This window comes from Candoia aspera, chromosome 11 (assembly GCF_035149785.1).
Source record: "Candoia aspera isolate rCanAsp1 chromosome 11, rCanAsp1.hap2, whole genome shotgun sequence".
Taxonomy (NCBI): Eukaryota; Metazoa; Chordata; class Lepidosauria; order Squamata; family Boidae; genus Candoia; species Candoia aspera.
In genome coordinates this window covers 23,738,082-23,754,802 of record NC_086163.1, presented here as the reverse complement: position 1 = coordinate 23,754,802, position 16,721 = coordinate 23,738,082, and the positions used below count along the sequence as shown (strand labels likewise).

Sequence of the window (16,721 nt, the reverse complement as noted above, 5' to 3'; positions counted from 1 at the left end):
CAGTCCGTTGCAGGCTCACCTCGCTGTCTTGAGTGATCTGGACCTGCTCTCCTTGTGGCACCTGTGCTATGTGGAGATGACCCTGTGGGATCCATGAATTTTAAAAAAAGGGGGAAAAAACACAAGAAGCATTAGTCAAAACCAGAGGACTATTGTCAACTTAAAACAGTACAGTTCAGCAGTGGGAGAAGCAGGCACAAAGGAGTCTCTTGCTGCACCTTGACGTAATTTCTTTCTAAAAGAGAAGGAATGCTGATTTCAGGGAGGTGCACAACTAACTTTCCAAGGTTGTTTACTTTTTATGTTTTGTTGTTTTTTGTTTTTTCCTGTTCTCAGTATCCAGGGATTTTCTAACTCTGGTGGTAACAGGAAGAGTATAATTAACATGTGTGTAGAGAGCTACAGTTGTTGTCCTCTTGGTGCACAGCCTGGAAAATATCCACTGGGGCATAGCTCATTTGCAAAGCTGGATCCTTCCCCAGGATCAAGCTCCCTCCAGATCCATCTCAGGATATGTCTACAGGACAAATGTCCTCTTTTATATCCATCCGGTAACAACCAGAGCGTAAGAATAAAAGGTGGATCCCCGTCCTTCTGCTGATCTGATAATGCTGGAACAAATCATGTTTCGCCTCCTCCCAGCTGGCCACAACACAGAGATAGTTTTTTTTGTCTATCAGCTGCCCCAACATTCCTTCCCTCACACAAGATGGCCTGAATACTGTGGATAACATCTGGCTCCAAGTTTTTGCTATATGTTTACCATTGTTGTTCATTTGTTCAGTCGCTTCCAACTCTTCGTGACTTCATGGACCAGCCCACGGCAGAGCTTCCTGTCGGTCATATGTTTACCATGCTTTATATTATTATAACAATGTGGTAAAAAAAAGCCATAGGTATTTGTCAAAAAAACGTCACAAAGGAATAAAGGCAGCCTCATGGATAGGTCGCAGAGCAAAATTTAACTGGAAAACTTACATTTGCTGTTGCTATATTCACTTACCTTACTGTGCTCTCCTTATGTAATAGACCACCACATATTTGCAATATTCCTGGCAGTTTTCAATACACTTTAAAACCAACCAAAATATCGTTCCAATGAAATGTACAGTCCCACCAGATGGAATTTAGCTTCCCCCTTCCAGCAACAGTCGTAAACGTTCTGTGAACAGTTCCATCTTGACTACTTTAGCAAATGTCAGGAGAGAAAGTGCCATAGAGATCTTGAGGGCAAAGAGACTGTTCCAGAGGGATGGGTCCATAACTGGATAATATTGGCTCCTGCCTCCCTGAATGTCATGAACAGTAGGTGAGAACCCTGAGCACCCCTTAAGATGCACAAATCAGATGAATAGGTTCTACTAGAGGCAAACAGTCCTGGGGTAAGTGATTTGGGCACCAAGCCATGTAGAACTCAGTACCAGTCAAAACCACCATTTTGGCTTGTACGTGGAACTCTATTGGCAAGCAATGCAGCACTGCACTGGGATTGCGTGAATCTGAAAGTTGCCAGCCACTAAAAGGTGAGCTTCTGGACTGCAGGTTTTAGGCAGTCTTCAAGGGCAGCCCCCATGTAGGTTCCGAAAGGTGACAAGGGCATGAATTACTGTAGCCAGAGCCTCTCACAGCTGGCCCAGAATACAGCAGCTTGGACATTGGCTGCTGCCTGCCTTCTGAGCCCTGTTCTCATTCTCACGCCCAACGCCTTATGTGACTCGGGGGGCAAGTTATCTGCAGGAGCAGCAGGGTTGCAGTGGGGCACTTTTGGCCAGTCCTGCCACAGACAGGTTTACCCTCCACAGTCAAGTCTGCTTTTTTCATGGCAGGGGCTATTTTGAAAAACAAGATGCCACTGAAGTTAGGGCTTGCTCCCCTCTTGTTTCAGATATAGTTTAGGACTGAGCTCAGAACAGTCCTTTTTCCTCAGATCCTTTTCAGGGTTTTACACCGCTGGCTGTGCAGGGTTGATATTTTTGTGTTATACAGTACATTTATATTTCTGAAAGCTGCTCAAAGCCATTCGGGAGAGGGCAATAGATCCTTCTGCAAAATAAGCACACACTTCCACTTGGGTGGAGAAAGCAATTCCCCAAGAAAAGATAAGCTTTTCCTTGGTATGGAATGGCACTCGGCTTTCAGCTGCTCCCCAGGGAAGTTGTGCCAACCGACAAAAGCAGAGAATCTAGCCTGAAGGGTTTAATAAAAGGGGCAGCTATAGATCACCAAGCGGTACAACTGCTGCCTGATTGAAAAAGGAAGAAAACTGATCAAGGGAAATGGTGGGGGGGATTGCACACAGGCTCTGATGGGCCCTTAACTAGAGAGCTTTACCTGCTGGCAAACGGGCTGCTACTTGGCTTCTTAAAATTCTTTTGGGTTCGTTTTCATGCTCCTGGGTATGAGCCCAAGATTAAATTTATCCCCGAGGAAGTCTGTCAAAGACCTTCCTTATATTATAAAGCACCAAAAATTGCACATGAATTTCAAAGCAACACTGATCCTCCTATTTTAAATAGCTTCATTTCCTTTGGAAGGAAACTCTCTATTTATAGTGGGGAAGCAGCAGGACCAAGTATCAAAATGACAATAGAGGCTGTATATAAAATAAGACCACAGAGCCAATCCTGGCTGAACTTATAAGCAAGCGCCTTCCCTTCTGAACACCAAATCCTCATCAGCTTCTAGAGGAAAGTTGGCAAAAGGTTCTGCTTTTGTTAAAAAAAAAAAATCATAAAAATGCTGTTTGCAAATTAAGGAAATACTTCAAGCACAGCAAGAAAATGCAAGTTCTCCCACCTATATGTCCCTTCGAATCCCATAAATACATAGTACATTCCCCATGCACAAGCTGAACTACCTGCAATTTAAAAAATGAAATATTAAGTGGGAGAATCTAACCAAACACAAAATTGTCCTAAATATTCATTGTTGTGGAACAACAGTGGAAAAGAGCCATCACTGTTTGTTCATCTTCTGGACTTCCCAGATGCATCTAGTGACTAGCTACTCGTTGGCTTGCCAGCTTCCCTCATCACTACGGGACACAGAATGCCAAAACAGACAGGCCTTTGGCTTCACTTTCTGTTCCATTAATGTTCTTAGATCCTTCACGGCATTTCCTTTTATCTCTCCACCAAGGAAGCACTGGAAAGACTTCTCTGACAAGATACAGAACGAGACTAATCAAGAAGGCATTTTACACAGACTTTATAGGGGGGAACAGATTAAAAATAGGTCCTGCACGGTGACAAAAAGCCTAGTTTGAGTTTGTTAGTCATCTCAAGTGCTTGTCTGAGCAGAAAGAAAAGGTGTATGTCAAATAACTACCAGAATTAATTCTGCATACATACAAGAAGGGATGGGGCTGAATTATACTGGATGAATTTTAATACGAACTAACCTTGTTTGCATTTCCAGAACTAATATATAAACTCAAATGCAACTGATCCTGAGCTTTTTGGTTATGGAACCGAATCCAAGCTTTTCCATGGCCTACCAATGCAACCCTTCAAGAAACATAAAAGCTTAAGTAACAGCAGAAGTGCCACACTTAAGATTTAAACTTCCTGCCTTCTGTAGCTTTTGGGGTCAAAGTGTTAACATTATTTAAACTTTTTGAAGAAAAGAATTTAATGTCAGTGTTTATAAACCCTGCTTATAAATACAAATTTAAATGTATACACATGTAAGGAATTCAGCTAACAGATGTCGAAAAATACTTTGGAAAGCACTTTGGAAAAAATGAGGGAAAACGGATTGCTAGTACGGGGAGAAGGGGCCGGTGTATGATCCATCAAGACTGCACCCTGCACAGGATGGAACAATGGGAAGCAACCATCTGCGTGCAAGTTCATTCGTGGGTATGCAATGGCTACAGATACTAATATCAACGATACTTTTGCACGCATATACACATCCAGGACCACACCAGAAAACTGATTTTCCAAAACACATACACACGTGCCTTAATTACTCAGGAAGTCTTAGGAAATCCTATTTTTGGAACAAAGGAAAAACTGAACCTAAACTGCACACACCTAATGCAGTTGCAGACAACATAAGAGACAGTAAAGAATGAATACTTACTACTTGAACCTGGCCATCTTCTCCTATCTGGTGGATCTGGACTTGCTGGGCATTGGCCAAAGCATAATGAAGAGCCTGTGGCTGGTTGGCCTGAATTTCGTTTGGTGCCGACACTGTGCTTTGGGTGCTCTCTATAAAACAAACAGAAGCTCATGTTATTTACGGCAAAGCTCTCCACCTCTGATAATACAGAACATTTGGATTATATTCCTACGACTTAGGGCATTCTGGGAACAGAAGTCTCTACAGATCTAGAGAACACTGGGCTGGAGATGGCTAAAAAGGGAAGGGACGTAAGTCATGCCACAACTGCTGCTATAAAAAAGAAGTGATCCGTCATTTATCACAAAAGCTAAAATGTAACTAAAATGGGAACATTTCTTAGTTTATTTAATATCCAACTATAGTTTGCATTATTACTGAACTCCAGCAATAGCACCAGCGACAGACATCCTTTCAGGAGAAAGAAGGACACGGGCTTTGTGTGTGTATGAGAGAGAGATGCACACATACCTCACAGCCCAGTTGCAGAAGATGAAACTTTTCCCCAACTCTGTTTTACTAACCTATAAATGGTTCCAGATTAATTAGCAAAATTTCCAGCTGGAAAAGCAAGGTTTCTCCCCCACTGCCCTAACCTTTTCAGTTCACTGATTACCTTGAATCCATCTAGTTGGGACTTCATTTTTCCAGTGTGCTGTTGAAATGTGTTCTAGAAATTAACAGCTGGTTAATCTGGAGGTCCAGATCTATAATTCTGAATATTCTTACTTCTGTCCCCTCGTTCTGCAACCAAGGGCCAGACTCACAACAGAATTGAATTGAAGGCATCAAGAAAGTGTCTCGTTCTCCAAAGAACTGTCATTTTTGAAAAACCCAATTATTTTAACATCTAATTCCTTAATTAGATAAGGAAAAGAGGAAAGAGAAGGCAAGCGTGAGATACATTCGTCTACTGTAACACATAATTCTCATTTCCTTTCAGAAGTGTCTCTAGTTCTCCTAGATTTTCAAAGCCTTGATACTCCATGTAAGAATAAGCTTTGAGAGTTCAGCCACACATGTCCAGGTCTAATTTTTACTGTCTTAAAAAACATTCTCTGACCACTGAAAATCACCATAAGGAGAAGCAGTTCCTGGAACTTTGCCTGCATAGCTTTGTCATGGTGTGTGCACATTTGTACAAATACGCCAGGGAAGGACAGGGCCGCGAGGTGATGGATGCTGTAGAACTGACCCACTGTTAGATGGCTGCTGCGTGTCATGTTGCTGAAGTCAACATATGAATGAGTTTGAATGATGGGCGTGGTATTTGGGGGCTGAACAGATCACATGAGGAAAGAGATACAAGCACCAGCAAGCACTGCTTAGAGGCAATGCAAAGCTTTCCTCAGACGATTATACTTCTGTCATACAGTTTTATCGACACTGCCAATTTTCCGCTTGCTAATGGCTTTGTTCTTATCTTGATGCTTGTGGACAAGACAGGGTGGTTACGAATCAAAACAAGAACGAACAGTTGCTTTAAATATCAGGCAAACCTCACTCTCCCTGTGCTCACACTACATAAGCTCACAATACCAACCAATTTTCAATGAGAACAATATTCCCAAGGGTACCTACTGACCGGAACGGTCCCATTGCTGTATGGATGCTCTTGAGTAACAAGAGCTCCAGCATAATAAAGCAACACTGAAAGTTGTTTGTAATGGACAACACAGACAGACTCGTGTTTGTCACTGACCAGCTGCTTCCCTACAGATGTTAGAAAGCTATTTTTACATCCGCCAAGTTAACTGAGGGGCTGCTGAATACCACAAACTTAGCACTCACACACAAGTCATGCATCCAACAATGACATTTCTTGAGAAGCAAGTTGGCTTATAAACAGAATTTTAGCATCTGGCCGCAGTGCCATGACCTCAGATAGGAGGGGGAAGAAAAGGATTTAGTAGGATCTAAACCCAAAATCACCATTCATCATTCAGAAATAACTGCCAGGTACAACATCACCTTAAAAAAAATAAGAGCTGTTCATCCATTATTTCAATATAAATAGAAGATAACGGCAAGAGGGGATACACCCAGAGATGTAGACTGCCAACAATCTAACCTCCCCGTTTGTTTTTTTTTAACAATGCTGGGATGTTAGAGAATTTATGACTCATACGAGGACCATGAAGTTGAGCATTGGCTAAAACAGCTATTCTGCAGAAAATCCAGGTTTAATCAGGCCAATGTCCAAAAGTGCATGTGGTGGTGCACGTAATATGTTTCATTATTCACAGCATCTTTCCTTCTGGGTAGGTGCTGGATATCCGGAATAATCAAACAACTGCTCAGTGAACCGTGGTTCTAAAATGAGAGAATAATGAAGTGGAGAAAGAAAACAAAATAGATTTCTTCAAAATATTCTCATTTCAATGCGAGCTTCTAAAAATCAAGTGAGAGTATAGAGACGATGTCCTCCTCCTCCTCCTCCTCCTCCTCCTCCTCCTCCTCCTCCTCCTCTCAGGCAAAAGTCCATGACTGCATCCAAAACTGGGTGTTTTTAATTTTTGGAGAATGAAAATAAAACCATCCTTCGCTCAACAGGCAAAATCTCTTGCTGTTGTCCTGTCACTTTTTCCATTATCACATTTCCTCATTGCTTCTTAAAACAATCTACGCTTAATCCTTCTACGATCGGCTTAGGGGCCGCAAGAACCCTGTAACGTCTAGAGGGTCAGAAGTTGCTTTCCTGGAGCCATCTGAAACTAGTTAGGGATCAAAGCAGCCTTCCAGCAAGGGAGGAAAGTTAGCTTCTTGATTCTAGGGCTGCTTCGTGCACAGCAAAATTATTTGTCTCTGGCAGCACTTCCAAAGTTTTGAAGGATGGATTTAACAGAGAAGCTACCCCTGAAATGTGGTACATCTCCTGTCCATGTGCCTCCACCCCACATTTTCCTTCCTTGCAACCCTGCCACTCAGCACACTTGCTTGGCCAGGAGTGGCGGCTCAGCTATACGCCTGCTTGAATGGGCTGTGGTGTTTCTCATCTTAACGAGCGTAACGATTCTCTGGCTTTCTCCAGGGGGGAAGACAGTCTTCCATAGCCTGCCTCAAACAAAATCTCACGCAGGGGCAGACTTAAAGAGGCCGGTTTTGTATCGTTATCTTCTTCTTTCCGTGTGTCTGTTCGATTTTTATTGGAGGCAGCAGGGTTGGCAGGCTGAAGAAGTGGATGGAAACAGGGAGGGCAACCGGCTCAGGCACTGGCTTTCTGAGAAGTTTGGAATGTTTAAAATAACACAGGAAAAAGAGAGAAAAGGCAGCAGAGTCAACCATCTGAGCCCGGTTTCCAACTCCTCGAAAGGGGGTCTGGGAAACCAGTTCCAGGCACCCAATGCCAGCTCCTTGCCACCCTCATCTGGAAAACCATGAAAGCAAAACCCACGCAGAGGCAGAAGCCTGCAGCAGGGTAGTCGGTGCCCTCAGGCGCAAAGGGTAGCCTTTTTAGAACTAGCAAGGAGGCCAAAAGAAATGTGGGGGAGCTTTCATTCGTTACGGCAAGGAACTAGTACATTTTGCGACAACTGTAAACTCACTTAGCCAACCGAACACAGAGCAACCTTACTTAGTATCTTGGGACTGTGTGAGAAGGAGAGGGGATGAAGCTGTAAGGTAGGCAGGCAGACAAAATTGTGCTTTTCTTTTTACATTGTGCTTTCTGCCTGGAGCTTGACACCTTTTATATTCATTCTTGCCCAGGGGTGTCCACAAGCTGTGGTCCAAAAAGGCAAGTTGGCGGCCATGACAGTGCAATCCAAGCTTTGCGCATTTTTATGTGCGTTGCCACCTTACCTTTTTGACCATGCCTGGCAGACAACCCTGCCCTTGTCCATTTCAGTCTGGCAGATGGTAGTTCTCACCTGGGATATACCTGGTCTCAAAGGGGTTCGGGATAGAAATGCAGAAGCTTTCAAGCTGCACCAGGCACCCTTTCAGTTAAGCTGCCACCTCGAGGGTATAAAGACCACGACTGCTTTAAAGCTGATGAGAAAGAACTCTTGAAGCGTGGCATCTTAATTAAACCCAATAAAGTTAACTGGGACATGGATCCCTTTGGAAGAAAATCCGACTGACTTTGGGACTCAGAACCTAGGTGTCCGATCAGCTATCATCCATTTCCAAATGTAGGCACAAACGCACTCTCTCGTGTTTCCTGTCAGCTCATCAAGAGGATCAGACTGTTCCAAGGGCAAAGTCCTACTGGGGGAGCAAGTGAAGTCCCCTTTAGACAACAGGAGAATGAAAGGTCATGAATATCTTGGCAAGGGACCCATTTGGCTGAGCCCCAGCCCACTATCCCTCCACATCAAAGAAACGTGTGGGGATAACTATTTTCCTTTATTGCTTATATTTACGCATTTTATTTGCTCTGTGGACTGGACCACTACCAGTTCTTTTGTTCTTCTGCAGGCTCATTTCCAAGGCTGAGTGAGATTTCCAAAATATTTCTGATTAAACCATTCTTACTCCCTGTCCAAACTGGTCACAACAAGTCAGCATGTTCAGTCTAGTGGCTGGAAGATAAATGCTTGAAGATTGCAAAACAAAGGGACAGAGGAAACAATGGCCACCTTACCAGCTAACTAAGGGCAGGCAAATTGGGGTCTGATGTGGACTAAATCAGAGGGCAAGCCTTGGACCCACAGAACAGCCTTCCTGTTAGCACGGTCACTGGCCTGTTGGATCCAAGGTCCTCTGCACTGACTACTGGGTCTCTCCAAGGTATCACGTATGGCTAAGATCCTCCAGCTTCAGGCCCTCTTTGAAATCTGCCCCATACCTTTCACTGAGAAACCTAATTAGGAAGAAGAGAAAGCAGGGGATGTTTGATTTCACTGCTATTAAAAAAGTGAAAATCACAGATACTGACCAGTAAAACCGATCTACTCTTTAATTCACTTCAGTTCAGAAGGAATGGCATTAAAGAGATTTGAGAAGAAAACTCCCCACCGTGAATACGGCTGATTAAAATGCAGTGCTAATTACTACCGTTTGGGTAAATGGTGGCTATCAGGTTAGGCATGCAACATTTTCCAGGGGAAGCAGTCTGGGTGATTCCTTGCCTCCAATACAATGGTTTGGGTTAACCTAACATCATCCCCCAAACCTTCATGTGGCGAGTGAACTTACTTCTTCATTTGGCTCCTTTCCAAACCCCCGTTTTTAATACACAACATACAAAGGTCCACAGTCCAGCTTCTAATACTCTGCCACTTATGACTCCTTCCTAAATCTAATTCTTCTTTCTCCTCGGAAAAGGAGGGCTGCTAACTAGAATTCTGGAAATGTGGATATTTCTTAGGTTGGAAACATTTATTACTGAATGACATTAAGCATGTCCTAAAAAACTGGTTTGATGTGCAGTGTAACAGCTTTCCTTTTTTGGGGGACTTTGATTCAGTTCCTTTTATGGGCTAAATTCTTTCTAGAAACTGTTCCATTCAATAACTGCAAAAGAGATTATGATATTTTAAAGATTAGCAGATTTAGTACGACTGAAGCTTTCAAAGGATAGGTGTATTCGTAGATGTGCTAGTACATTTTTAGCAATAATGTTTTGCATTTACTCTCATGTATACAACACACACACACACACACGCATGGACCGCTCCCAAATTTAAAATTAAAATAGTAAAAGTGATGTCTGATATCTGAACAGACACGTTGATTTTGATTCTGTTGCTTTCCAGAAGTAACTTTTTAAAGACGGTTTTATACTTTTCTCCAAGAAAAGAAAAGTGGTCTGGAGAAGCAAGATCCAGAAAAGAACCACTATGGACCAAACCCAGGGGGTACGGAGTAGCACCCCTCATTTCTGTTTTGGTTCAATGGAGAGCAAGAAGCTATTTTAACATTCGCTATTATCTGCCCATTCACTGCTTTAAGTTTTCGTTTGAAAGAAAAGAAATATGACTATTTAAATATATGCATTCAAACAAAAAGGCCTACTAAGTTTGGTTCATTTTGATGGGAAAGGGTGTGTGTTACCTGAACCACTATATGAGGACGAAGGGGTCCGTCGCGAAAAGCTTTTTACAGCTAGACTTTGGCCTCGCTGTTTTCGCCGCCAGGCTGTTCGGCATTTGGAGTCTATACTCTGTTTAATTCGATACCAATCGGACTCTGTGATTCCAAACTTATAGAAAAGATGACCTGCAAGGCAAAGAAAGCACACCATGTACAATCCATGTTTGATGCAAGACCTTGGCCACTGGCAAGCTTTAAATAATGAAGTCTTCATCAAGCAACGTATGGGCCATCTAATCCAGCTTCTAGGACCTTCTGGATTCCGGTATCTTCCTTGGAATTCTGGAAGTGGTAGTCCCAACTCAGCTGGACAGCACTAGGTTGGGGAATGCTATCCATTTCACACCTAGGCAAGATAGAATTACATAACTAGGACTATAAAATGTGTGGAAGGGAACTTGCAATTTCACCAAAGTTGAACTCATAAATAGGTTCATACATTCACACATAATTCTCAAAGAATTATGGGGAATACAGTTGGATGAGGGCACTGAGCATTCTTGGATACAAATTCCTAGTAGCTTTTCCAGAGCTACTTTCTCTGGGAGAAGGAATAAATCTTAAAACTTATTTAGGCCTGAAGCACGTGGGAGTTTCACATCCAACTTCCCTCAAAAGCAAAATGCCTTCAACGTGTATCAAGCCTGTCTGAACTGAATGTACAGTCCCTTCTTCAAAACCTCCAGGGAAGGACATTTCACAACTACTCTGGGCAAATTGATAGATCTCTGACAGAACATTTGTCTTGCATATGTAATGTCCCAGGCACATGTCCAATAAAAGGAAACTGCGAAGGGTAGATGCACCTCTGAACACAAGCTAGATAGGTCAACTGACTGACTCCGAGGCCCCCTCTTCCAGCCTTATCAGCTCTACATCTGAACACTGATCTGCACAAAATACTCCAGCATTTAAAAGCGTTCCATGACATCCAGCCTGGTGGATGCTTAGTAGTTGCTACACGTGGGCTGTATTACATGGCTCCACAGGGTAGCAATCCTCACACAGCCAACGGCATGTGTAGAACATGCAGGAAAGGATTTTCTCTGTGCTCTTGCAAACTCATCACCCACTTCAGACTGAAAGATATTCCCCTCAGTGGCCACTGCCAACGTGGAGATACTACAGGAGAGGGTTCTTGTTTTCTGAACTTTTGGAGGTGGGCCTTCCTCTTTTCCTCTATTCCACTGCCACCCTTTAGCTCACAATCCTTAGTAACTGAGCAGCAGAAGGGTTCCACAGGAAACTGCCCAGCACTTGCATGTCCTGCAGTTTGCAGCAAGGTCCAATAGAGTTGATAATGGTTTAAAAGGCAGCAATCGAAGCAGACGTGCAGGATGGCATTTCAAATGTTCTGCAGATAATGGGAAGGATTACTTTCTACGCTTAAATCTATATTGCTCAGAGATACTAGGCTGGATGGATAAAGAATCAGACCTGAGAGAAAACCATTCCTTATATAGCATTTCATTAGCCTTGTCTTAGGACAGAAACAGGTGGCAGGTTCAGGTCTCCAGCCCATGGCAGTCTGCTGCCCACCTGTGCACAGTGTGCAATAATCATTTGCATTGCACAGAAGCATTTTCTATCAATGTTATCCTGTTTCTTCACATTCAGCCTCTTCCTGGAAGCAGCAGCAGTAGCAATCAGAAACCAGAGTAGTTAACAATCTAAACCAGAGAAAAAAGGATAATGCTTCTTAGGCTTGTTCTTTGCCTTTAGGCATTTCTGGTCCGAAATGCTCTGCGTTACCTTTGTACTGAAAAGCCCATCTCAAAATTCCTATAAATATGTGTATATGCATAAGTTTGCACGCAAGCTTCTCTCGTGGGATTCCAGTAGCTTTCTAGGGTGAGTGAAAGATCAAGCACAGGAATCAAGTAAAAGAAGGCACAGCAACAAAAATACTCTTAACTGTTCATTAAACCAGCATGTGTAAGTTGGAAAGAACCAATCTGAGCTTCTGGGAAGCTTCTGAATTGAATTTTCTCCTGCCACTGGGAAACCTTAATCAACAGGTTGCTAGTAAGGATCCCGAAGGCCTCCTCTAACTGTAAAAAAAAAAGTTCTAGAAGTAATCTCAAAACCCATCATATTAACCTGATAATTATTGCCCTTATCCAGAGTAGGATGGAAATTCTCCAGAACTGTTTAAAGCAAGGAGCACAACTTTCACTGGGCCAAAGGCTGCCCCAGCTTTTGGACAGCAGGTTGGGGACAGAATCACAAAAAAGGGGCAGGCCTGGGTGGGAGACAGAAAGTATCTATTAACTTTTATTACTTTTAATTATTTGTGTTAGATTTCAGTGCACAATGATCCCACACCCTCCTCTAGGTTGAGAAGTCAAACAGGTGGAGAGAGAGAAGGAAAGTGAGAAAGCAAGCAAGTCCCATCAACACACACACATATTTTCCCACAAAGCTGTATATACAAAGAAGACAGCAGGATGAGGCAGCCATGCAGGAGTTTAATGCGTGAACTCTAGAAGGATATCGGGAACTATGCCTGACCTCCAGATGGGATGCTTAGCCCATAAGCTGCAGGTTGCACATTTGTAACCTAAAGGAAAATTTGTGCAATCATTTGGCATATACAAGTTCATTTTTCCATATTGAAATATGGTAAGAAATCATAATAGCACAATCATAAACATGCCCACAGACAGTAATGTTCACTGAATTCAGTGGGACTTACGTTCACATCCTTGCATGTATTCATCAACTTGACTCCACCAGATCAGACCATCTTCATTCATTATATCCTACTCTTTCTCTTAGTTTCACAGATGCACATCTTTTTTTTTCACTTCATTCATTAATTCATACTTTTAACATTTACACCTTTTATACTGCAAATCACAATCTTCCATATGCCACAGTCATCACAACTTAGGCCCACAGATATTGACCACTGCCACTCATCGTGACTTGGTCAACCAAGGCTTTTACATTATGTTTTTAATAAGGGAGAAAAGGTGTAGACTAGGTTACCAGATGTAATAATACATTATATCTTCTATAATATGTTAAATTTTTGAAATATGGCCTACGACAATTTTCCCTACCTAATGTATTTTTATTATTTCTTATCATATTATTAATTATCCTACTTCGGACACATTATGCAAAGACCCAGATCCCTTGAGAAATCCTTAGTGCCAGGAAACATGGAAGGAAAGATAAAAAGAGGACAACCAGTAGCAATGTGGATGGACTCAGTTACCAGGGCAATGGGTACATGGTTGGAAGACCTGAGGACCAGCTTAGGGCAGATCGTCATGGATAAAATCTATCTATGTCATTGCTAAGAGTCAACACGGACTTGATGGCACATAATCAATCAGTTGATATATTTTTATTTTATGTATGTGTACAAAAATATGATACATTTAAATCTGTTGCTAAAATATACATTATTTTATCATAGAACATCAGAAAATTCAGGAATATGCAAATTTAAAGGATAACTGTATTAGATAATGGATTGAAATTGCAGCATTTGCTGAAAGTATATTAAAATGCTAATTTCTTTCCTATCTCTATTGTGAATCTTGACATTAGTTTTAATTGCAAACTTCATTCTTCAATGAAAAAACTAAGTCGCTAACCTATTTCTTTTACAGGGAACAACCGACAGCTAGAAACTGGAGTCTGATGTTTTAGTCACCTGTAAGAAAATATGACTTTAGCGCTGATCTTGAGAATGTGGGGTCGGCAACCGACATGCTGTCTTTCTTGTGGCCTTCTAGCCCGCACAAACAAACTCATGAAAAAAAGGATTCCATCTTTGTTTTCCTAAGGGTGACTGAGCTTCAACACTTCAAAATTTGTACACGGAAAGAACTGACAAGATTGGAGGCACTGGCCCTAAAGTGTGTTTGTGTGCGTATGTGTGTGTGCGTGTTCTGTCTCTCCCCACGTAAAGATGTGTGGGGGTGTGTGTACGCTTTCCCAAGACATCCTCTCACATAAGCTCTCTTCCACAGTGTCACAGAAATCCAGCTCAGTGGCAAACACCACCTCATGTGCCACCAAGAGAAACAAGCAATGGAATCAACAATAGGAGTTTCTCTCCTTCCAAAGGAGCTTATGGGTATGGAAAGTCCTGTCCTGACAAAATCCCCACGGGTTTCCCTCTGTGCCAGAAGCTCCCATTCTCGATGGCTCGACCCTTTTAGAACGCCAAAGCTGTAAAAAAGGCAGAGAGATACTTTGTGCCCAGAAAGGAGGGCAGTGCAGCTTATTGGAAGCAAATGTATGAGCATGCATAAACTCATCAGTTTCCTTGAATCAAGGGATGCTTTTTCCAGATGAGCTATATCTTAACTCTCACATGAGGCCACAGCTTACCTTCAGCAGCGCGACTGTTTTTCCTCTCCCAGTGGCCATGGGGATCAAGTCATTCCAGGGATGCCTTCTGATTTTTGTATGGTCTTATATAGTTTTTATTGTGTTAAATCGTTGTATGGTTTTGCTCTTTTCATACTGGTTTCAACTGTTTGTGAGCCGCCAAGAGTCATGTACTGAGATGGGCGGTTACATACATCCAGTGAGTAAATAGATAAATTTATGGAACAGCTTTTCAAAAGAAGCTCGCGAAATGCAAAACAAAAAAAGAGTGAGGGAGGGAGGGAGGCGTGCCAAGCAAATGTCTTAGGCGAAGGGGGACTGCAGTCTTGAGATCCTGCGACCTAGAAAAGAGGTTCAGAAGTTTATCTGGGGACCTGGATTGATATATGCTGGTCACTGGAAGACTGTATTTTGCCAAGAGAGCTGCAAGAAGACATTTCTGAAAAAAAGTTGAGATACAGAACCCAGGGAAGTGGTGGTGGTCAGCCCAAATCTTTATTTGCGCATGCATCTGGCTCGGTCCCCAGGAGGGTCTGTTGCTCAAAAAGGGAGTGAGAAGGGGTAACATTTTTTTTCTCCCTATGTGACACCACCAAAATTCAAGGTCTTTCAATGAAATCCCTCAGCTGGACATTTAAGGCAGACAAAAGAACTGATGGCAACTGAGAAGGAGAGGAGCATTCTGTGATTATTAGAGAATCTTCTTTAAAGCTAACTGAGGCAAAAGATTGAAAACTAAATGCTATAGAACAGGTATTACATTCTTGGCCCTTCCAGGAATGACGCTACTTCTTGCAAGCGTATTCCGTGCAGTTTCGCAGAACTGTCTTTCATTTGACTGGCAGGCCCTCTTGGAAGAGCTAACCAGGAAGCTTTAGCATTTTAAAGTAATAGAGCGCCTACCAGGGTGATGCCCAAGGACGGCGCAAAGCACTTATCACTGGAAACTGCTTCTTTGATTTCAGGTTTATCAAATTATGACAGCAAACGAAGAGGAAAAGAGGAAAAGCAAGCCATGCCAGAGTATGGGGTGAGGAGCCAGAGAGCACTTAACCATGCAGGGCGACCCTGAGCCTGTTTACCCACAAGCAAAGCTCACTGGATTCAGCAGGGTCCTTGCCTGCAGAAGTCACCCGGCTGTCTTCGTCCTCACCTTAAAGTGTGTTATTGGCTGTCTGCGTAGGGCAAGACTGAACAGATCAACGGAGAGCGGTTGGAAACCAAAGGCAGAATGCGGCAGTTCCGGTACAAAAGAGAAAGTGTCTGCGGAGAAGTACAGCAATATTGCAGCAACAAGGCTTTACTCCTTCAGGGCAAGTGGCCAATGAATGAACTTAATGCTTCACTTCTAGAGTTCTAAACCAGCCAACTTCAGCCGTTTTTCACTTCTGGACACAACATAGATGCGACTCCCAAAACATTTCGGCTGCTTTATGCTTTGTTCTGAAAGGGTTGTTATCAGTCACCGATTTCAGATCGATAGGGGCCCACAGATTTTTACTGGCTTAATGACCAAAGAAAACCTCATTGTGACCCAGACACCAAGGGACAAGCCTTGTGTGCAGCTCTGAAATGCAGTGTGAAGGCAGCACAAATCCTGTCCCTATGCCCTCGTCCAACACATCAGAAGAGAGATTGTGTGTTAGAACTGCACTGTAGGAAAATGCACGTGAAACTAAGTGCTGTCGCCCAATCCAGCTTGAAGCTCCAAATATCTTGGCAATTTAGCACTCAGTGCAAAAAACCATTTTCTTTTCAGCACTGACAATAAAAAAAGGTCAAGACTGTTTCCACAAATATGCCTAGTGTCTCCACAATACAGTTCAACAACTGGAAAAATCATTATTCCCTCTCTAACTGAGTTGAAGAAGTCTGTTATTGTTAAGACGAAAGTGGAACACTCACTACCGTACAGTGGATAAAACTGTGGGCCCTTGAAAATGTGCATAGAAAATTGGAAAGAAACCGTTAGAAGAATTAAGCCTCTACTATTAGAAGCGGATGGCTCTGCAGGATCCAAACAACCTTGAAACTGGCCCCCTCTTATAAGGCCAATGGAAATGAAATGATTATTTTACATGTATTAAGTAAGGAACTTCCAACCTTCGCAGTCATGAGCCCCCAGACTTAATTTGCCATGTTCTTGTTCTCACTTAATGTGACCTGAATCACTGATCTGTGTGAACAAACTGGAGATTTGCTCAACA

General features: G+C 42.7%; 1 protein-coding gene across 2 annotated transcripts in view; it reads right to left on the bottom strand.

Annotated features, from left to right (window-relative positions):
• BANP (BTG3 associated nuclear protein) overlaps nucleotides 1-16,721 on the bottom strand; it is a 112,711-nt gene that overhangs the window by 48,180 nt on the left and 47,810 nt on the right. For both annotated transcript variants that reach the window (XM_063312739.1, XM_063312740.1), the window contains exons 8-10: nucleotides 10,126-10,290; nucleotides 4,087-4,217; nucleotides 20-82 (exon numbers count right to left, since the gene is read on the bottom strand). In XM_063312739.1, the coding sequence (XP_063168809.1) occupies nucleotides 20-82; nucleotides 4,087-4,217; nucleotides 10,126-10,290 (359 nt within the window). The remainder of the gene's footprint in view (nucleotides 1-19; nucleotides 83-4,086; nucleotides 4,218-10,125; nucleotides 10,291-16,721) is intronic.